Genomic DNA, 23,572 nt, shown 5'->3' on the forward strand with positions numbered 1-23,572 from the left:
CTAATCCCCGGCGGCCCTTGGGGCAACTCTTGTTCACCACTCGAAGCGGCGGCAGGCTCCAGCGGCACCAGGGAGCTGAAAGGAGGAAAGGCACCCAGACCCCGCCTCTCTTCCCTCCAATGTGGCTTTGCTAGGTTGTATATTTGGTGCCCAGCTACTTGATGGCCCCTTCATCCCAAACAAGTAACTACTCCTTACTGAGCAGAGCGCTTGTTAGTGCAGGCACTCTGCTAAGGGTCTCCCTTTCATGACCCCCTCACAATTCTTGCTGTGGTACGTTTAACGGCAATCCTGGTTTTCGAGATCAGAAAACTGAGGCTCAGAAGAGCTTGACAAGCCAACTGGCTCAAGGTCTCTTGCATAGTGTAAGTGGTCCAACGGGAAACAAAGCAAGGTCTGCCATTTTCAAAGCGCAGTTTTCAACCCTTGTTCCTTATTTTGGTCTCCTTTTGTGTCTGCAAATCAATTAATTGTATATTCTCTTCTTTAGTGGACTGTAGACTATGCAGCCACGGCATTTTTTTTTTTAATCTCCCCCAAAAACCTTCAAGAGAAATAATTTTCCTCACTTTGGCCGAAGTCTAAGTTCTGTCTGAAACTTGACTCAAAGGCCCCAGACCTTGGGTTGGATCAGAGCCTGCCCAGTGCTTAAAAGCCCTCAATGGCTTCCCTATGCTCAAGGACTAAAGCCCAAGCTCCTCAGGAAGATGAACACTGGGTAACAACAGCCCACATTAGTCTGGTTTCTTCTTTAGAAGTCAGGATTCCCAACATTTATCAAGTCACACCATTGTGCCTTTATTTACTTAGTTCCTTCTGCCTGAAAGGTTTTTCCAACCTTAATTTACCTGGTGACTCTCCATTGATCCAAAGATCACACCTTTCTCGCCCAGGTTAGGTTCAATACCCCTTTTGGGTTCCATTATCCTATATTCAAATAATGTTTGTGTTTCTTTGCCTCCGTACACTCTATAAATTTGTTACTCATCTTTTTCCACACCATCCCCATCTCTTACAAGCCCGGAAGCAAGCAACGTGCTTGGCAGAGAGTAGACACTTAATGTTGCCTCAAGAAAACAGGACCAGACCTGCTCAGTACATAGAACAGGTAGAGATATATTTATATGAGAATGATTTCATGGCTAGAATAGCTAACATTTATTTTTAATTATAGTAAATTCTATTCACAATTACTAAATATGATGAACGTAAGTTCACCAGTTACACTAGCTTGCATGTGTACATTAAGTCTGTGAGCAAAGAACTGCAGACAGTTCAGATACAGTACAAAAGTATCGGCTGGTGTGTATGAGAAGGGAAGACAGAGGAGTCCAGTTTTCCAGTTCATTAAACCAGGCTCAACAAGTTATCTTAACATGAGCTAGGCTTATCCCACTAGTAATCCCAAATGACTGCTCACCTAGGACAAAAAGAATTCAATCGTTGTGGGAACCTGTTAAACACTAATCAAAACTACAGGAAGCTGCTGTATATTCCTTCCATTTAACTCAAAATTTCTTGGAAACACTAATTTAAGTTGAGATTTATTTGCAAAGATCCTAGTTCAAGCCAATCCAAAATTTAGAACTGTAGTACAGATTACATATTTTTAACTTTTTAAACACTACCTTCTTAACAATGCATGCAAATATATAGAAATGGCCACATCAGTACAAACAGTAAATGTATTATTCACCGCACAAATAAGTAATTCAAACTGAAAATAATTTAAAACGTCTAAAAAATTTCCTCATATATTAATAGCCCACTTATCTGACATATTTGTCTATCACAAGGTACATAATCTTAGGCTCCAGTCTATTAATTTAGAAATGGGTATAAATTTATTAACATTAACTTCTTTATCTATGTGTTATAGCAAGACAGCTAAAAAATAGCAGCAGTAAGATGATGGGGGGAAGCATGCCACTAAGCACTGAAAAAACAGTGACAATAAGAGTCCATACTACTGTAAATGAATGTTAGGGCTTTCTTAGGAAAAGTCCCAATACTGTAGAGGCAGAATACCCTGCATGCTTACATATCCCTGAGAGCTACACAGTATTACCAGAGTATGAGAGTGTTTTTTATTGCTTTTAATGATGATATCGAGTCATCACTAGAATATTAATTATACTCAATAATTCTGATAAAGTTGCACAGTGTATATTTTAGGAAAATTTCCCCCTAAAAGGAACTGATGTGTAATGTAAAGCTCAACTGCTTCAAAAATGTTAAACATGAGTAATCTAAAAAATTCACCTATGTGGAAAGCTTCATTCCTAATGATGCCAGAGAAATAGGGTACTGAAGCAGCTAGCTGGCTTAACCAAGAATGAACTCAAATCCAAGATTATCTGTATAATCTATAGCAACAAGCATAAAAGTCAGATTCACTTAGTTCTAGATGGTAACTACAACCTCAATCTCATCACAAAAGTAAAGACTAGCACAGAAAAAAAAAACCATGAAAACAATTTCTATATATAAACTTTATTCCATATGACATCGTACAAAAATTTAAACTTAAAGAAGAAAATGAAAATATGCACCTTTACAAGTCAAAGAAAAGCAAAAGTCTTAGCATTTGAATTGGTCTGCAAAAAACCTAAATACATTAGAGGTACAAACTGTACTACAGCAGGTGTAAAAGAAGTTGTACATAGTCTTTCTGAAAAAGTTAAAATTGTTCTCAAGATTATTTTTCATATTTAAATGTACAGGCACTGACCAATTTACAAATATTTACATCAACCAAAAAAACCTTAATAAACACTGTAGCTTTTCTTTTAGCAGCCACCACTACTTCTTCATATGGGAAAAAAATACTAAAAAAGTCATCTTTACAAACATTAAGCTTTTATTTATAATAATTTTATGTCTTACCTAAAACATTTCATAGTGGCTTACTGCCTAAAAATTCCAGTTTAGATTACAATCCTATAATTGTATACAGAAAAAGTCTGATACTGTCAATAGGATATAATCTCAACTTTGATCTTTCAGTTTCTGTTGCTTCATGTCACAGGGAAAATAAAAGGCAAGAAAACATGAAATAAAGTAAAAGTGCACAATGCACTAAACTATCATAAAGCACAGGGGACTTATAATCTTTTCAAAATGTCTACAATGAACTAATTCTTTAAAACAATTTACTAACTGCTGAACAATACAGAGTTAGTGCTCTTATTACTACAGTGCAAAATGTACTGTTTTTCAACAAAAAATTTAAAGCAATCTCAAGAGTACATCAAAAACACGTGAGGTACTAATGAAATGCTAATACAGACACACCCGAAGCCTCAGTCTATCCTGGTGAGTCAAGTGAAGACTTAAGGCAATTGTCCAGTATTTCATGCCTCTGCAATGATTTCAGTGAAATAACAGATTTCATTTTGCTTCAAGTAACTGAATAACTGGCTTGAATCTTCACTTTACTAGAACAGACAGGCAACAAACTATCTATTGTATGTTATAGGTTAAATATGTATTAATCAGTCCCTTTCCAAAATTCCACACATCTCTTCAGTATTAGCATGTGGTATGTTAATTGAAGTTTTATCAAAAGACTTTTATTTGTTCAGATAATTCCCCCAAAAAATATTTTATCTGATCTCCTGAAAAGTCATGCCATAATATTACTAATCAATGTAAACATTTTCAAAAATACATCTTTAAATCAAAGGGTTTTATTAGGAAATGTCATAATAAAATATGCAATCTTTATATAAGTATGTCCTCTTAAAAATAAAACATGAAAACAAGAACAATTAAAAAGAAACCATGATGGAGGTAAACAAAATGCATTATGATGTTACCATTGTTCTTTATCTCTCAGAAGATTTTATTAAGAAATAGAGGCCAGTTATCTTTTCAGGACAGGAGCTCTTAAAGGTAGTATACTGTTCAAATCTCTCTTGTTTTTCAATCTGTGCCAAGACTGGGAGAGAAAGAAAAATCATTCTTAAAACATAAAATATAAGTGGAACAAAAGACTGAAAAGAGAATGTTAACAGTGGTTCTGTGGTAAAATTGGGGTAATTTGGGGGTAAAATTGGGGTAATTTTTTTCGTGTTTTTATCTCCCAAGTTTATTTCTGCCATCAGAAAAGAAAATGTCATTTTAAAACGCTATACCTGTGTGATTCCAATTCATTGAAGAAGAAATGGACAGAGAGGTGGTACAAAAAGATATAACTGACAATTTTAACATTTATTCACAGATTTAAACTATTTCATCTATAACAACAAGGTAATCTAGACAAAACCTCTGGGTCTGAGAAGGTGTGAGAAAATTATTTGGTTGACTAGTTTGCACCTAGTAAGCTTTTCTAATCAAAAATAGTATTATGTAAAGAGTAAATCTCTAATAAACCACTTTATACTTTTGAAAAAGAAGAGTAAATGTAACTTGGAAAAGAAAAATAGAAAAAACTTAAATTCTTATTCACAGGCTAAAACTCTGGCTCACTACTTGCTGACTGCGTATCTTCATAGTTTATTCTCACTCAGTTGTTCAACTGACTGAAAGTATTGGTTTTATAGCTAAGCAACCCTAAATGAAAGCTCACCCATCATAATGAAAGCTTACACATCAACAATGTAGCAGTGCTATTTTTGAGTTCTCAATTTGTTATGATAGACAAAAATATTCCCTCTTGGATATTTGTTTTGCCCTGCAGAATTCCATTAATTTTAAATTTTCTAATCTGGCTGACAAACCAAGAGGGCCTAATACGGAAGGACAGCTTATAATATGATACACTGGCATTTTTAATTATCACCAAAATAAAGTCCACTTGTATGTCTAATGAGAAAGTATTCCTCTGAAATGACCTTCATAGTTCGCTGATCTTTTTCCTCATGAAGCATTCTCTCCTATATGTCTCATAGTGTATATTTCCATTGATGTGTTTCTACACTGTACTGTGGAACTCCTTGAAGACAGAAACCACACCTAACAAAACTGCTGAGGAATCAATTCACACTATGGACTAAAGAGCTAAGCAATAAACAACAGTTTATATACATATGGCTGAAGTGTATATACACAAAATGTGTGTATACAAATACATACATTGATTTTTTTTTTTTTTTACTTTCTCAAAATATAAGCAAAGATAAAAAGATGCTCAAATTCACTGTTACAGTGGGGTATGCAGAAGAAAAATCATGGAACATCAGCTCTTTTCTAAAGCTACACTAAGTTCCCTGAAATTTTAAGGAGAGAAATTAGTCCAACAGATTTCACTCACTCATTCTGGGAGCTTAACTGGCTCACTAAGGAAATGTTTACTTCCATCAAAGTGAAAGCCATGTGAACGAAAACAGATTTCTCTGAAGGAAAAGCATACCTATCTATCAAGTAATGAATTCCCTATTGTGCCACACTAATGATTTCTTAACACAGAAACCAAGGCTACTCTGTCCTATTATAAATATTTTTTTCATTTTCAAACCATACTATTCACTAATGTTTCTAGAGTTAATCTGAAGCATAATTTACCTTCAAAAACTGATCCTTGATCATGTCAAATTTCTGCTTTTCATGCACAGCTCTGGCTGTATTTGTTCCATCAAAAGGTTCTGCAATATTAAATGTACATATAAACAAGAAATTACTAAAATCAGGTCTTTATATTAGGTAGAACTATATGAAACTGCCAATATTTGATAGTTTTTAATAGCAACTGCATATTGTGAAGCCTGATCTCTTAATAGATATATGATATGCATATAAAAATAATTTTATTATGAACTATCTAATAAGGTAGATGGAATTCAAGTGAGAGGATAACTAAAAACAAAGTCATCAGCATATATATGTTAAGTCTAAATCACAAAAGTGAGTAAGATTTCTGAAGAATCAGAGGGGATCAAGGACCTATCCTTAAGCTAAGGAAAATAAAGAATAAAGAATTATCAGAAAGAATTAAACACTGTACACAAAAAAGGTGGTCATGTCAAATATTATAGAAAAGTAATTTAGAAGATATGGTGCATATATACAACGGAGTATTATGCCTCCATCGGCAAAGATGAATACCCAACGTTTCTATCAACATGGACAGGACTGGAGGAGATTATGCTGAGTGAAGTAAGTCAATCAGAGAAAATCAATAATCATATGGTTTCACTTACTTGTGGAGCATAAGGAATAACACGAAGGACACTGGGAGATGGAGCAGAGAAGTGAGTTGGGGGAAATCAGGGGGAGTCAAACCATGAGAGACTGGGAACCCTGAGAAACAAACTGAGGGTCTTGGAGGGTAGGGGGTGGGGGAGTTGGGTGAGCCTGGTGGTGGGTATTGGTATTATGGAGGGAACGTATTGCATGGAGCCCTTGGGTGTCATGCCTAAACAATGAATGCTGGAACACTGAAAAGAAATAAAATAAAATGGAAAAAAAAAAGACCACAGATTTGTACAGCAGGAGAAAGGGGTACCTCTGAAAGTACAGGTTTAATATTCATGAGGATAGAAAACAATGCAGTTACGGTGTAAGTAGGTGGTTTAGAAAAGGATACAGTTAGTACAATAACATGCAAGAGAAATTTGGCAGAAAAAGGAGAGAGAGAAACAGGATAGCAAGCACAGAAGACAGAAAGAGAACAAAGGAAAAATTTATATGTGTGTGTGTCTTCAACATTACCTTCCACATCTTCATCCCCAACCCACTAACTCTTCACCCACAAGTTAAGAGAGAAGAGCCCATATGTAGACATTAGGAAACTATCTATATGAGAAGACAGGTAAACTGAGGATGCTAGTGAGAAAAGGAAGGTAACTAAAGACATTAAAATGAGATAAGATGGCTGAAATCATGCCGAAAGTAGGTTAAAATGACTCGAGTTTAAGAATTTTGGCACAGGGGGCACCTGGGTGGCTCTGTCTGTTAATCATCTGATTCTTGACCTCAGCCAGGTCTTTATCTCAGGGTCGTGCATTCAAGCCCTACGTTCGGTGTGGAGCCTTCTTAAAAAATAAAAATAAATTAAAAAAAGAATTCTGGCACTGTAAAAGAGAAAAAAAAAGTACAAGAGCCAGTAGAATCAAGAGTATTTTTTAAGGATGACCTATGTGTGCTCTAAAGATGAAAGAGAATATGACTAGAGAGAAAGGAAATGAAATGTAATGGAGGGGAAAGGCCTGGAAAAAGTGTGGAAGAATAGGAAATCTGATGAAGCGGTTAACTCCAGATTTGTCAAGTAATTTAAGCAAGCCCATAAAAAAGCGTGTGTGTGTGTGTGTGTGTGTGTGTGTGTGTGTGTCTGTGTGTATTTGATCGCTTAAGAAGGCTATTTTTAAAGGAGTTTATTGTCATAGTATATAATACTTTGTTTTACTGCACTTTATTGCACTTCACGGATACTGTGGGCTTTTTTTTTTTAAACAAATTGAAGGTCTATTGCAACCCTATGTTGCACAAGTCTAGCAGTGCCATTTTTCCAACAGTATTTGCTCACTTCTTTGTCTCTATCACATTTTGGTAATTCTCATAATATTTCAAACCTTTCATCCTTATTTTATCGGTTACAGTGATTTGTGATCAGCCATCTCTGAGGCTGTTATTATTATAATTGTTCATTATTATAATTGTTCATTATTGTTCATTAATTATAATTGTTCATTATTATACAATATCAATTGTTCATTATTATAATTGTTCATGGGCTAGGAAATGCTGTGTGTGTTCTGACTGCTCCACCCAGTGACCATTGCCCCATCTGGCTCCCTCTGCTCCGGCCTCCCTATTTTCTCTGAGACACATCAGTATTGAAATTGGGCCAATTAATAATCCCATGATGCCCTCAAAGTATCCAAGTGAAGTGAAAGGAAGAGATGCACATCTCTCACTTTAAATCAGAAGCTAGAAACGATTAAGCTTGGTGAAGAAGACATGTTGAACACCAAGACAGGTCAAAAGCTAGGCCTCTTGGACAAGTTAGCTAAGTTATGCATGCAAAGAAAAAGTTCCTCACGGAAATGAAAAAATGAAAAGAGCTACTCCAGTGAATACATGAATATGAAAGTGAAACAGTCTTACTGCTAATATGGAGAAAGTTTCAGTGGTCTGGATAGAAGACCAAATAGCCACAACATTCCCTTAAGCTAAAACCTAATTTAGAGCAAGGCCCTAACTCTCTTCAATTCTCTGAAGGCTGAGAGAGGTAAGGAAGCTGTAGAAGAGAAATCTGAAGCTAGCAGAGGCCAGCTTATGAGGCTTAAGGAGAGAAGCCGTCTCTATAACATAAACGTGCAAGGTGAAGCAGCAAGTGCTGATGTAGAAGCTGCAGAAATTTATTCAGAAGATCTAGCTAAGATAATTCCCAAAGATGGCCACATTAAACAACAGACTTTCCATGTAAATGAAAGAGCCTTATATTAGAAGATACTGTTTAAGATTTGTATAACTAGAGAGAAGTCAATGCCTGGCTTCAAAGTTTCAAAGGATAAGAGAACTCTTTTATTAGGGACTAATGCAGCTGATGACTTTAAGTTGAAGTCAATGTTCATTTACCATTCTGAAAACCTTAGGGACCCTAAGAATTTTGCTTTAGCTATTATGCTTGTGTGCTATCAGTGGAACGACAAAGCCTGATGACAGCACATCTGTTTGTTTACAACATATTATTTTAAGACCTACTATTCAGGGGCGCCTGAGTGGCTCAGTTAGTTAAGCAACTGCCTTTGGCTCAGGTCATCATCCCAGAGTCCCAGGATCAAGTCCCGCATCCGGCTCCCTGCTCAGGGAAGAGTCTGCTTCTGCCTCTGACCTTCTCTCTTCTCATGCTCTCTTTCATTCTCTCTCTCAAGTAAATAAATAATATCTTAAAAAAAAAAAAAAAAAAAACCTACTATCCAGAAAAAAAATTCCTTTCAAAATATGACCGCTCCTTGACAAGGTACTTGGTCATCCAAGAGCTCTGATGGAGATGTACAATGAGACTGTTGTTTTCATGCCTGTTAACACAATATCCATTCTGCATTCTGCACCCCATGGATCAAGGAGTAATTTTCAAGTCTCATTACTTTTTTTTTTTTTTTTAAGATTTTATTTATTTATCTGACAGAGAGAGATCACAAGTAGGCAGAGAGGCAGCCAGAGGGGAAGGGGAAAGCAGGCCCCCTGCCGAGCAGAGAGCCCGATGTGGGGCTCGACCCCAGGACCCTGAGATCACAACCTGAGCCAAAGGCAGAGGCGCAACCCACTGAGCCACCCAGGCACCCCTCAAGTCTCATTACTTAAGAAATATATGTTGTAAAGCTGTAACTGCCATAGATCGTGATTTCTCTATGGATCTGGGTAAAGGCCACTGAAAACCTTCTAGAAAGGATGTACCATTCTAAATGCCATCAAGAACATCTGTGACTCATGGGAAGAGGTCAAAATATCAGCATTAGCAGTAGTTTGGAAGAAGCTTATTCTACCCCTAATGGATGACTCTGAGGGGTTCAAGACACCAGTGGAGGAAGTAACTACAAATGTGGTAGAAACAGAAAGACAACTAGAATTAGAAGAGGAGTTTGAAGATGTGGCTGAGTTTCTATCATCACATGATAAAACTTGAGTGGACAGGACCTGCTTCTTAGAGATGAGCAAAAAAAGTGGTTTCTTGAGACAGAATCTGCTCTTGGTGACAATACTGAAAAGAAAACAAAGGATTCAAAGGATTAAGGATATTACATAAACTGGGTCACCTGGGTGGCTCAATGGGTTAAGCCTCTGCCTTTGGCTCAGGTCATGATCTCAGGGTTCTGGATCAAGCCCAGCACTGGGCTTTCCACTCAGCAGGAAGCCTGCTTCTCTCCTCCCCACCTCTGCCTGCCTCTCTGCCTACTTGTGTTCTCTCTTTCTCTGTCAAATAAATAAATAAAATCTTAAAAAAAAAAAAAAAGAATACTACATAAATTTAGTTGATAAAGCAGGGGCAGGGTTTGAAGAGGACTGACTCCAACTGTGAAAGAAGTTCTACTGTGGGTAAAATGCTCTCACATGCTACAGAGAAATCATTTGTGAAAGGAAGAGTCAATTGATGCAACAAACTTCACTGTTGCCTCATTTTAAGAAACTGCCACAGCCAACTCAACCTTCAGCAACCATCAACCTGATCAGTCAGCAGCCATCAATACTGAGGCAAGAACCTCCATCAGCCATACAACTTGTTGAAAATTTAGATAATGGGTAGCATTTTTTAGCAACAGCCTTATTAAATTAAGATATGTACATTATTTTAGGTATAAAGCTATTGTGTACTTAATAGACTACAACATAGGGTAAACATAACTTTTATATGCACCAGGAAACCAAAAAAAATTCATTTGACTCACTTTATTACGTGAGTAATAAATTAGTACTCACAATATATCCAAGGTATGCCTGTGTTTTTTAATAGCATAATGCCATATGCCAAGCTACTGGATCACATCACACACAGCACTTTACAAGTATTTAATATTCAAAAGAATGCAAGTAACTAAAATAATATACACCCACTGTGCAATTTAACAAACCAATCACCAAAGCAGGAAATTTAATTTCATATTCACAAACTCGTAAGATGTTGCATATAATCCAAGATTAAAATATTCTTAATTTGATGTTTTCCTACAAACCCTGAACTTAACACTTTATTCTTTTTTACCTTAAGGTTTACAAAAGTCTTCAATTTAGCATCTCTAAGAATAATTTTACTTATTGAAGTCAATTTTGCACCAACTCAAAGAAATATTCAACTACATGTAAATTAATTTTAGAAAACAGATTATCTTCAGGGCATTTAATTTTTAAAGTAAAATAAATTTCTATTCATAAAAATCTAACTTGCATTAAATATCAACATTTTAATTTTAAAAGAACTCATTTTATCTTTTTTTTATAAATTTGATTTGTCAGAGAGAGCAAGCAAGCATGAGCACAAGCAAGGAGAGCAGGAGACAGAGAGAGAAGCCGGCCCCCCACCAAGCAGGGAGTCCTATGTTGGGCTCCATCCCAGGACCCTGAGATCATGACTTGAGCCGAAGGCAGACACTTACCGAGCTGAGCCACCCAGGTGCTCCTAAGAACTCAATTTATCTTTTTTATTTTTTCAAGATTTTATTTATTTGACAGACAAAGATGACAAGTAGGCAGAGAGGCAGGCAGAGAGAGAGGGGGAAGCAGGCTCCCTGCTGAGCAGTCTGATGTGGGGCTTGATACCAGGATCCTGGGATCATGACCTGAGCTGAAGGCAGAGGCTTTAACCTACTGAGCCACCCAGGTGCCCAAGAACTCACTTTATCTTAATGTAAGAACCATCACATGAAGATATTTTTTTTCCACCTTCATGTCATGAAATTAAGCTTCAAACAACTACAAGCAGGAGGGATGCATAAAGACTGCCCAAATATTATGAACTAGAAGATTAAATGCCTAAATTTATATTGATTATTTTTACAGCTAAAGAATTACTTTTAAAAATTAAATGAAAATACTCAGCCATCAAAAAGAATGAAATCTTGCCATCTGCAACAATGTGAATGGAGCTAATCAGAAAGAGACAAATACCATATGATTTTATTCGTATGTAGAATTTAAGAAACAAACCAACATTCGGAGGTGGGGGGAGAGACCAACCAAGAAACACAGACTGCTAACTAGAGAACAAACTGATGGTTACCAGAGGGGAAGGTGGACAGAGAGGGATGGGTGAAATAGGTGATGGGGATTAAGGAGGGCACTTGTGATGAGCATCAGGTATTGTATGAAAAGTGTTGAAGCACTAACTTCTATACACTATAACTGGAATTTTAAGTAAAAAGTCAGAAGAAAAAAAAAATTTTTGTAACTAAAAGACTTGTAAGTCAGAATATAAATGTATTACTTTTAACTGAAATACGAACTGAACTTGTTCAAGTAATTCTCTTAGTACCACGGTGGTAACAAGATAGTAAATGAGTAGCTGCGGAAAATCTACCTTCTACACAGATATATTTATTTCTCCATTCAATACCATCAGGCCTGGGAATGGCTTTGGCTTCACGAACTGAAATCATTTGACTGTTCCAGCTACAAGAAGAAAACATAATTGTGTTAACTACTTTCTTAATTTTCCCTTTTATTGTATTTATTTATTGTATTTACTATATGTTACTAAGTTCCACTCTAATTTTCTCACAGAATACTGAAATTTGCCTTGACCCTCAGCACCACAATCCCTATTCCCCTTCTTTTTTCTCCACAGCACTTACATGCTAACAATGTGCTTATTTAGTATGTTACTGTGTATTATTTATCTTGCCCAAAGCAGAATGGGAGCTCCGAGATGCTGATTTATGTATTTTTCACTGTTCAAATAACTGCTCAGTATAAAGTAGGCATTCAATACATATTTATTGAATAAATGAAGTAATACGAATAAGCAAAAAATGTAAAAACTATTTTCACTGTTAGCACCGCAGTAAGGATTTTTTATTTGTTAAGAGAGATGGAATCTTGCGTTGTTTTCTGGTATCATTAAATAATTGTTCACTGCATGTCCACGTATGGTTTGGGAGAAAATTTTACAATTACCCAAGCGAAGCCAGTAGATGCTGTTTTAGGAAAAATTAATACTCTATGAAAACATACTGTTATTGTTTTATATCAGATGTAGCTATTAACCGTAAAGTTATATTCAAGTAAAACAATTTTTTTCTCAGCATGCCTGAAGGTAAACTGTTCAGTCTTTAGTATGCACTAACCTTACATTCTGTTTTTTAAAACTTTCTTTACAATTATAATAGCTCTGCACAAGTACAATTATCTTTTTCTCAAGGAACACTGTAAAACATATGACCATTCAGCTTGTATGCAAGAGACAAATGAGTCTGGGAAATAGTTAAGGCCTTTTTTTTTGTTTGTTTCAGCCATATTTACCTTTGTCCCCATTGCAGTAAGAATAGAAAGACCAAGGTTTGGGACCTTCCAACTCCAACACTTATCTTACCCTTCCTCTATAATCAGATGAAAGAACCCCCCCCCCAAAAAAAAACCAGAATCCCGAAGAATTGAGGGTCCAATATGGCATTTCTTTCTGAAAAACTGATTAATCTCTATCTTAAATATGCAAAAAAAAAAAAAAAACCCACACTGCATCTTGTGAAATTTGATAACTGAAAAGGATCCTCAAAGTATGATTTTCTATTTTTTCTTATGAGGAATACAACTTAGAAATACTTTGCAAAGACAACCTTAAGTTCTTTAAGAATCGTATCAGAATTTATGCTTTTTAAAAATTAAGCGGGTTATCAAGGAGAAACAGTTTTTAATTACAGTAACATGTTTTAGCTATCTCATGTAGAGCAGCTCCATTAGTATAAACTCCAAAGAGAAAAGAAGTACACTGCTCTGTTGGTGCAGGTGTGTTTCCAAAATTTTTTAAAAATAACAATGTAAGGGTACCAGGCTGGCTCAGTCAAAAAGGAACAAGCAACTCTTGACATTGGGGTCATGAGTTCAGGCCCCACAGTGGGTACAGAGGTTACTTAAATAAAGTAATAACTACTAACAATAAAATAAAATAAAGTAACAATGTCAAGGGGAGAGTTATAAAACCACATGCCCAAACCAAACATGATCACAGCAGAATTATGCTTTGTACTACTTTATACCACTTAAGATATGTATCACTAATAAAATTAACTTTTTTCTTGAGACCACTTGTTTCTCACTGAACTTATAGGACAGTTGAAATCTGCAATAAAATTAAAATTGGAAGATTATGTTAAAAAGGGATAGACCGGTTTTTCCTCAGACAAGCTTAGAATCCTGTTGTTAAATTATAATTTTTAGTCTCTTAAATCAAAGAACTCTCCTCACCACCATACCTATGTGAAATCCAATCCTGAATTTTTATTACATGTCAATACTTGGATCTAAACTGGGTCACAGAAACATGTAACATACCAATATTCACTTTATCATCCCTGAACAGGTATCATTTAAGCTTCAACCTATAATCAACCCAAATAATGTAATTACTTAAGTGACTCTATCACCTGAAGTACTTTACAGAGAAAAAATATATATTTTTAAAATCACTATTATTTGGACTGATTCAATCTATTGCATTTTCAAAGCACTTTTAAATATTTCTAAATTACTTAGTATCTGAAATCATAAAACCTGATATACATAACTGATATATACTACTTTTACTCTTCGAGGTGAATTTAAATGTAGAATTTCTAAATGGCAATTTAAAAACATTTTCCCCATATATTTCTTTCTTTAAAACAGACAGGCCCCAAATCAAGCCTTTTATTCATACCATATTTTTCTACCATAATTTCTTTGCCATGTAAAAATCTGTTATTATTATTCAATAACTAAAATGTAAAATAAGATACAGTCTATAGAAGAGAAATGTATCAGAAAAGAAGAGCAGATACAGGGTTTAATTTAATCTAAAACAGATTTGATAATATATGACACTCTTTTGAAAGTAAAACTGGGTTTACCAACCCTACGTTGGTAAGGTATTTGCTTCTTTTCTTCAGTAATAATAATGGATTGCTACTGATCTATTAACTCTCTTCTAGCCATTCTTTTTGTGACTACGTATTTATTTCAAAATACTATGCTTACTTACACTAGAACATAACAAACAAAAATTGAAGTCCTGTAAAGAAAGTCAAAATTATGGGTCTGAAAAATCTGAAATATATGTGACTACATATATTAAATAAGAGTAGCCAAATTAAGTGAACAAATATATACAGTTTTGCTTTATTAAGGGCTGGGAAGCAAACAAAAAGAAAATGTTGTCAGGGTTTTCAAAATTCATAAGCAAACAGAAAATTCTGCTCTAATCCCAGAGTTTTGTTTTATTCTTCTGCCTGATCCTTTCTTCTACCTGACCCCTTAAATGCTGGTGTCCATCAGGGCCTTGCCTCTCTCAATCCTCTTCTAATGTTATAGTACCCATCCTAGGCTTTAACAATCTCTTTCTTTCCCAAATCCTTTTCTCCAGCTCTGACCTTGCTACTAAGCTCTACAACAACTGTTGCAACTCACAATTGGAAACTGCCGCTGGATGTCCTACATGCATCCCTATGTACACATTTTCAAAACTGAATTTATTATGTTCGGTCCATGGTCAGTTATTAAAATCACTTGCTTGCATACCCACACCCTACCCACAACTCTCTTATGCTTCAACTTAGTTGGCTGAGATACAACCATAATTAAATCCTTATTTACTTCAGTCCTTTCCCCTGCAGCTCAACGTGGCTGGAGAAAAATAAGCAACCATACTGACCTTTAAATTCATGTTAACTTTAAATTCACTTCAAATTCATGATGACTTAGCTCAAATGGACCCTAAATGCTACACCCACCAAACATACTGTATTTCCATAGTTAACTCACTCCTTTACTCTCCTACAGGACAATTCATACTTTGCCTCACTTTTCAAATTTCCTCCCTCACAATCATCCCCAGGTGATGACCACGCTCTGTTTCACTAAAAAAACCTAAGGCAACCAAAAGTTTCCACTAGCTCCCACCACATCAATTCATTGGCATTCCTTTGAATCCATATACTCTGCTTTTTCTTATTATTATTAATACATCATCTGTTCTCCATTCCACTTGTGCTCTAGATTCCAACCCTTCTTAATTCAAAGAAGCATACTATTCAACAATTTACTTTTTCTGGTATCATCAATTTTGCCATCAAGATAGGTTATTTCTCCTTTCTAAAAACAAAAACTCAACCCCACTTAACTCTCCAATCTTTACTCCATTTTTTCTGCTCCCTTTTACAAGTATATAAACTCTACATATTACTAGTGTCTATACACTACCCTATCTGTATTTAATTTGTCCCTGTTCACTCTTGAGCCACAACAATGATGCTATTTATCCCAGTTTTTCCACAGAAATTGCCCTTGACCAGGGCCCAGTGGCGTCCACATGGACCGACATTGCAAAGGTCATCTTTTTGTTTTCATCTTGTACTTGATCCATCAAAAAATGTGACAGAGCTAATCATTTCTTCCCCCTTGAAACATTTTTTCCCTTCCGATTCCAAGACAACACATTCTATTGGCTTTCCTCCTATTTCAATGATCCTTCCTTTTTAGACTATAAATTACTTCCTTCTTATCCCTAACCTCATGTATATACTAAACAATTTGTTTATTGTCTATCTCTCCATGCTACAATACATACTACAAGGTAAGCCCCATGAAGACAGAGACTTTTGCCTATTTTGTTAATTGCCATATTCCTGGTGCAGAGAAAAAAAAAGCTTGATATATAGTAGGCACTCAATGATTTACTGATTAAATGAGAGGGGAAAAAAATCAGAGTAAGAAAGGAGATAGTCAAAAAAACTGAGCCTTTGTAACTTCCTTCTTAAAAAATGTATTTAAGTATGTAGGCATCCATTTTTAACGTAAGAGATAAGACCTGCAGTAATGGCATGTGATTAGGAATCCAGGGAATATACAGGATTACAAAACAGGAAACCTTTTAAGGTTCCTAGAATCTGTAGTACCTAGGTGTCTGTAAGATATTTAAAACTCAAATTTTATTTTGTTTTGTTAAAATACAAAATTATTACATTCTGATGTTATTTTTTCCTAGTTTCTGTGAGCAACCTGATCTTTTTTTTATTTATCAGTTCCCTGCTCCCAGGCAGTTCTAGAAGCCTGGCTTCATTTTAAGAATTTTCAGCAGCAAGAGTTAGGAGAAAGCTGTGAGTGAAGTAGGTAAGAAAATCCTAGTAATTTTTAAATGGCCATACAAAATTTCTGCAACACTTATACTTTAACAGGCACTTGGTTCTGTCTTTGAGTAAAGAGAATTTTTTAAAATGAATGTCTCAAGGTTCAGAAGAAAATCTTACAAACATTTCTAACAGCTGCCAGAATTCCTTTGCACAGCACCGAGTTCACTGCCATGACTACATTCTTGGCAGTGCTCCCTATAGTCAAATTTCTGAAAAAAATCTGGTATTAAACAACAGTACACTTCACAAATGTACTGTATGATCAAAGAAAAGGTGTCTCCTAAATCATCTATCATTGTGATAACAAATGCATCCAAAAGTTCAAAACATCTTTTTAAGTCTCAGCATCCTAGCCAGTATCACTGGCACAACTAGCTAGTTTCTGCTAATACTAAACTAATACACAAACCTGTCCATCTTGTCATTTTGTTTCAGTCCAACAAAGCAGCTGACTTTCAAGGCACTGGTAACTAGATGCTCTATTCCTAACCTATACATGGTAGAAATATACCTTTTTCTATGAATCCTTTTCCCTATTTGCAAACTTCCCTAATTTACAATAGAAAAGACAATGCAGATATATTCTAACAATTAAGAATGTAGTTTTGAGGGCACCTGGGTGGCTCAGTGGGTTAAGCATCTACCTTCGGCTCAGGTCATGATCTCAGAGTCGTGGGATCGAGTCCCGCATCGGGCTCTCTGCTCAGCAGGGAGCCTGCTTCCCTCTCTCTCTCTCTCTCTCTCTGCCTGCCTCTCCATCTACTTGTGATCTCTCTCTGTCAAATAAATAAATAAAATCTTAAAAAAAAAAAAAAAAAAAAAAGAACGTAGTTTTGGAGTTAGACCTGAGACTGAACCTCAGTTCTCTCACTATCGAGCTGTACTGCCATGGGTAAGTTTCAAGTACACCAATTGCCTAAGCCTCACAAGGGGTTACTATGAGGATTAAATGAGATAATACATAGGAATCACTAGCATACTGTAGGTCACTAAGTAAATATTCATGAAACATCAGCTATTGTTACTGCAGCATCATACAAATCTTGACTCTAGAATAACCTTTATAGTCTTCTGTTCCATGAAATCTTTTCACCTTATAAATGAAGGCTCCTTCCTTTTTATCCTTGCTGCCTGGATATAAACTCTGGTCCTAAGCATCTAAACTCTGGTCCTAAGCATCTTTAACGATGATTATTATAACTTCATTCTTACTGAACTATTTTCCACCAGCACTTTTCCTACTTTTTTTCTTAACCTGATTCAGTAATTTTTAAGTCATCTTAAGGATCTTTACAACATGTCTATAATCTTACCCTCTGCTTCAAAATTATTTATTTATAGCATGAATTTTTCCAGTACCCACTCTATAGCACTGGGTTAGATAATGGAGACACAACTGTAAACAAAACAATCTGGTGAAAGATTTGCATTGAAGAATTTAAGCAACATTACTTCCTTCATGCCGTATGTTTCAAATCGTCTCTTATGAGTCAAGTTTCTTTAGAGTTATTGCATCATAGCAAATAAGGCAATACCAATACTACAGTAAAGTACCATAGTTATGAGTATGAATTTTACAGTCAAAACTATCAGAAATCCTCCCCCTGACTAGCTGTGTGATCTTAGGGCACCTCTTTACCTCTCGCCATATATGCTTCACTGGTAAAATGGGCATGATATAACATCGTATCATATGGCTATTATGTAAATGAGAAAATACATATAATCTGTTGGGAACAGTTTTTCCCAGCTAGTAATTACAATGTATAACAAAAGCTATTATTATTCCCCCCTCCAAATCTTTTCAAAATGGTACCCTGTGGTTATTGTATCCTCCTCCTCTCTGTAAAATTCCTAAGTCCTTTCTCTTCCCCCCTCCCCTTCAAGCTTTTCTAAATTGATCAGAAGAGCTGCAATTCCTAAACCCACTCTATCTGGACTTCTAGAACTCCCTTAGGAACGTTCAGTTAAGTCCAGTCTAATTATACACTTAGTCTTCCAGTTTACATATCTCAGAAGAAAGGAAAATAAAAGGAAAGAGTATTCCTTGATTTTTATGTACTAACAACTATTCAGATATCAAATAGATCTGTTTCCAAGTTTGTCTTAGCTGTGTTTTTTACTATAACTTCCTAAAAGCAGGTGCTTCAAACTATCCAACACCGATCCAGGGTCAACACAAAGATTTATTTAGGCCCTACTATGAAAAGAGGGAGCTAAACATAAGACAGGATCACTACTGAAATCAACTAAAACTGGCTTACTGAACTATCATTTTTCATTAGATAGGAATATAAAAATCTATTTAGTTTCTAATAATTAATCATTAGATATTTAATTTTATAAATTATACATTTCTAGACAAGTTTGTAGCACTGAAATGAACAAGTATAGTTTCTAACCAAAAGTGTAGCATTCACATATGTAAATGAATAAAACACAATCTGATGTTTCACTTACTCAAATTCTGTAGCATAATATTTAAGAAAGCCCAGTAAGAGGTCCCCAAGATTTGATTCATTCTTTGAGAGGTAAGGAGGAACATTACATGGAGCTTGATGTACAAGGTGCAGCTGTATAGCTGGACTAAAAGATTCCTGTCAAAAAGAAAGGGGGGGAAATATAAAGCCATTTAAACATACACTAAAAACTTTCAAATCCTGACTTAATGCTCTCTGAAGAAGAGAAAAGAAATCTTTATGTTGGCAGTTTGGAAATTTGAAGATTTTCTTCCACTAAAGATTTCACCGGTATTTGCAGTATGCCAGAAAGTACCTACAAAACTAAGACATTCTAAACCTTGGCTGAGGTCTATCACTCATTTAACCAAGAGCCTACAATAGCAAAAGATTTTTTAAACTCATAAACAAACCTTCACTGTACATACCAAGATTTCATCAAATAACACAGATTTCTTTATACATGTTCCTCCTTCTTGAGTGCCTCTACAAGGAACAGCAGGCAATATCAAGAGCAAGATACAAGCATTTTCTAACTGGCACTTAAAATTTCTCCTAGAGGCCATAAAAGTAACTAATATGTGAATAGTACTTACACCAATTTTAAGATTTTTAAAATTTTGTTTTATTTTTGTATTTTGTATCTTAATGGGAAGAGATGACAGACATTCAACAGGAACTGAACTTGAAAAGACAGAGGGCAGGGAAAAGAAGAAAGAAGGAATCTGAGCAGCAAGCAATATTCAGCAAACTTTTGCCACAATATTCATAAGGGAAGGTACTGTTTGGTTGTAATCCACACCTAAACAAGACTTAGAAAGAATACTAATGGGTACTTTTTCTTTTTGCCTAACCTATGCCATTCATTTTCATTTAGATAAATATTCATTTAGATAAATCCTTCCTCTACCAGCAGTACGTTCTGGCTCTAAAACATACTAAATGGACTACAGAGATTCTCAAATAATACATATCCAAATGTTAGAAAACACTCTTTTTAAGGTAATTTGCAGTTGCCCCTAAGATAGCTTTCTACATTACCATTCACCATCAGAGTAATAACAGATTTTTTTTTTTTTAAAGCAACTGGTTAAGGGGTGATAGCTTAAGGTTCCCAAATACTTAATAAATCAACCTTGGGTATACAGATATCAATTCAATTAGTAATCCAACTTTTAAAAACAGAGGCTCCCCAAATAACTAAACTGTAATACAGAGAAATAGGGTAGTGCATCTAGTTAAAGGCAATCCTCAAAAATCAGCAGGAAAAACAAAAGAGCAAGAAAATAAAAAATTCCCTCCCTGTCCTAATATCTACAATTCTTTCCATAATTTTTAACTACCAAGAAGTTACTGCCTTTCTTTCAGAAGACAACCACAGTTCATAAATTTGACACTCCTAAACTTCGGACTTTCCCTTACACTTCTAGCAGATTTAGTATTATAAAATGAGACTTAAGTAGAAATCTAAATTGTCTCTAAGACTAGAGGGAGTTAGGAAAGATGTCTCAATTTATAATAAAGAGTGGAAGCAGAAGGAAGAGCAAATGTACTGCTTCTACCACCCTTTGTTGGAAAGTATTTTAAAATGTAAAATTTCAATATTATTTTCTGGCTAATCAAACAAAAAGGTATAACCTAAGTTCAAATAACAAGGAAAAGAGAAGTGGGTCACTATTTAATAACTTCTGCTCTGAAAGCTTCTTACTAATTTTGACTCCTATGACATACCACAGTAAGTATTCACTTTATTAACTGATGCTAAAATAAAGGAGTCATTTTCTTAAAACTGTTTAAACCTCTTTTAAAAAATTTTATTTTGTTAAATAATTTAAAGAAAAAAGATGAGCAATTGTATATTAACATTTTAGAGTTGTGAGACCTACTCTACTAAAATGGTGAATGACTCTGAACCAACAATTTGACCAGTCTCCTCTTAGTGCCACTATTCTTTTACATGGTCATATACAGAAAGGGCCATGTCATACATACCAGAGGAAAACTGAAGGAGAAAGCCAAACTTAAAAAAGAAAAAAAAAGGGGGGGGGGCCAAAAGATGCTACAAGTTAAAAGAAATTCCACCTAACCATCAGAAATCCCCATTTTGGGTAATCATTAACCTCAGAAAGATTTTCTGCTTTAAGAAAAATTTCATCAAAGATTTTTTTTTAAAGGCAGTTCCCCTATTGCATATGTATTTAAGAATAATATACATTACTTTGGATAGGATATGGCTGGGCAAAACTTAAGCTAACATATTAGAAAACATATAAAGACCAATCCAAAAGACAAAGAAATTACAACCTAAATCCACAGAAAACCAATTTAACTGACACAATGTAACATCTATTTATTAAAGCATTTGAGGTGGGGATTACTGATACTTACTGTGTTTGTTTTTAAAGTGGGGAAGACATCTTTATTACTTTTTAAAGTTATATCTTATTTGGGGCCTCTGATGACCAAATTTATAATGACTTAATTCCTGAAAACATTTTTGAAGATATGTATCTTCCTTTCCTTGCAATACCAAGTTAAGAAAAATTTTAATGGGCAACCCGTAAAAAAACAACTGCAAAGTCTCACCTTTTTACTCATACAAATGCCTACCAAAAATGGAAAGATATTTTTTGCCAAATTCCATTATTTCTTGATCTGTGCACAATATCTTACCTTCAAAGTTTGAAATTTGGACAATTAAGCACTTTCTGGAATAAATTAGATTGGCTAAACTTTCACTTGATAACCGTTCTTTAAAAAGATAGATGTTTTCAGGGCACCTGGGTGGCTCAGTCAGTTAGGCAGCTGACTCTTTATTTCGGCTCAGTTCAGGAGATCAGGGTCATGAGGTGGGCTCTGCACTCAGCATGGAGTCTACTTGAGATTCTCTCTCTTCCTTGCCCTCTGCCCCACCATCTGCTTGTGTATGGGTACTTACGCACTCTCTCTCTCTCAATAAATTTATTCCCTAACCTAATTTTTTAAAGATTTTTTTTAAGGTTTCATGTATTTATTTGACAAAGAGAGCCACAGCAAGAGAGGGAACACAAGCAGGTGGAGTGGGAGAGGGAGAAGCAGGTTTCCCACTGAGCAGGAAGCCCAATGTGGGGCTCGATCCCAGGACCCTGGGACCATGACCTGAGCTGACGGCAGACGCTTAAAACGGAGCCACCCAAGTGCCCCTTATTTTAGAGAGAGGGAGTGGGCAAGTGGGATGAGAGGCAGAGGGATAGAGAGAGAAGGGAAGCCAACTCCCTGCATTGAGCTCCACGCTCAGCTCAGAGTCTATTTGTGATTCTCTCCCTCTCTGTCTGCCCCTTCTCCTTTGTTTGCACACACGTACAAACTCTCTAAATAAATACTCTTTTTTAAAAAAAGATACACACCTTAAATGAAGGATGACTATTTCCTAAACTCCAAGCAAACAAAGTGCCACGCTATTCTAACAATATGAATTATTAGGCCCTGGATATAAATGTGTTGAGGAAAGTCTCAAAGAAAAAGATACCTGATATGGAGTACTAAAGCAGAGCTCTGACTGAACAGAGAAAGGGCTAAATGATATATTGAAGTTCTACCAAGATTTAACTGTATGCAGATTACCACTAATCTGGTAATAACATGTTAAAGACTGATCATTAAATTCTTTAAATTATATTTGCTTTTAAAGTTTTTGATAGCTTTTTTTGGAAGCTTCTAAAGTTTTGAAATCAACATAAATATCATAAAGTAGAAGTACTATAATGAAGTGGTTACGAGCATGAGCTTAGGAGTCAGATCTAGCTTTGAAACCTATTTGCTATATGAACTTAGTCAAGTTACTTAGCTTTCCTAATGTTCGGCTTCTTCATCTATAAAAAAATAACTACTCATAGAACTGTAATAAGGATTAAATGATATACTGTATGTAAAGCATAGCAGCAAGAATATTACCTATATATTAATTATTTAGTATATGCCAGGCATCATTATTATAACTGTACCATTCATATAATAATGCAGTATGGTTACCTCCTGAAATAATGTATTATTTCAAAATTAACTTCCTTATAACTTTTAACATTTAAGTAATATCAACTTTATTTTTTTTTAAGGAATTTATTTATTTATTTGACAGAGATCACAAGCAGGCAGAGAGGCAGGCAGAGAAAGAGGAGGAAGCAGGCTCCCTGCTGAGCAGAGAGCCAGACATAGAGCTCAATCCCAGGACCCTGAGATCAAGACCTGAGCCAAAGGCAGAGTCTTTAACCCAGTGAGCCACCCAGGTGCCCCAAGTAATATCAACTTTAAAAGATGTTTTTTATCATTAAAACCGACTTCACCAAAATTTTTAAATTTGTCTTTTCAAAGATATTC

The 23,572-nt window shown here is 35.5% G+C and overlaps 1 protein-coding gene across 7 annotated transcripts in view; it reads right to left on the bottom strand.

Annotated features, from left to right (window-relative positions):
* Positions 1-2,477: 2,477 nt before the first annotated feature.
* The window catches only part of TENT2 (terminal nucleotidyltransferase 2), a 68,419-nt gene continuing 47,324 nt past the window's right edge, over positions 2,478-23,572 (bottom strand). For all 7 annotated transcript variants that reach the window (XM_032335877.1, XM_032335875.1, XM_032335879.1 and 4 more), the window contains 4 exons: positions 19,218-19,354; positions 11,957-12,048; positions 5,506-5,585; positions 2,478-3,940 (listed from right to left, as the gene is read on the bottom strand). In XM_032335877.1, the coding sequence (XP_032191768.1) occupies positions 3,866-3,940; positions 5,506-5,585; positions 11,957-12,048; positions 19,218-19,354 (384 nt within the window). In that variant the 3' untranslated portion in view covers positions 2,478-3,865. The remainder of the gene's footprint in view (positions 3,941-5,505; positions 5,586-11,956; positions 12,049-19,217; positions 19,355-23,572) is intronic.

The sequence above is a fragment of the Mustela erminea genome, chromosome 3, assembly GCF_009829155.1.
Source record: "Mustela erminea isolate mMusErm1 chromosome 3, mMusErm1.Pri, whole genome shotgun sequence".
Lineage (NCBI taxonomy): Eukaryota > Metazoa > Chordata > Mammalia > Carnivora > Mustelidae > Mustela > Mustela erminea.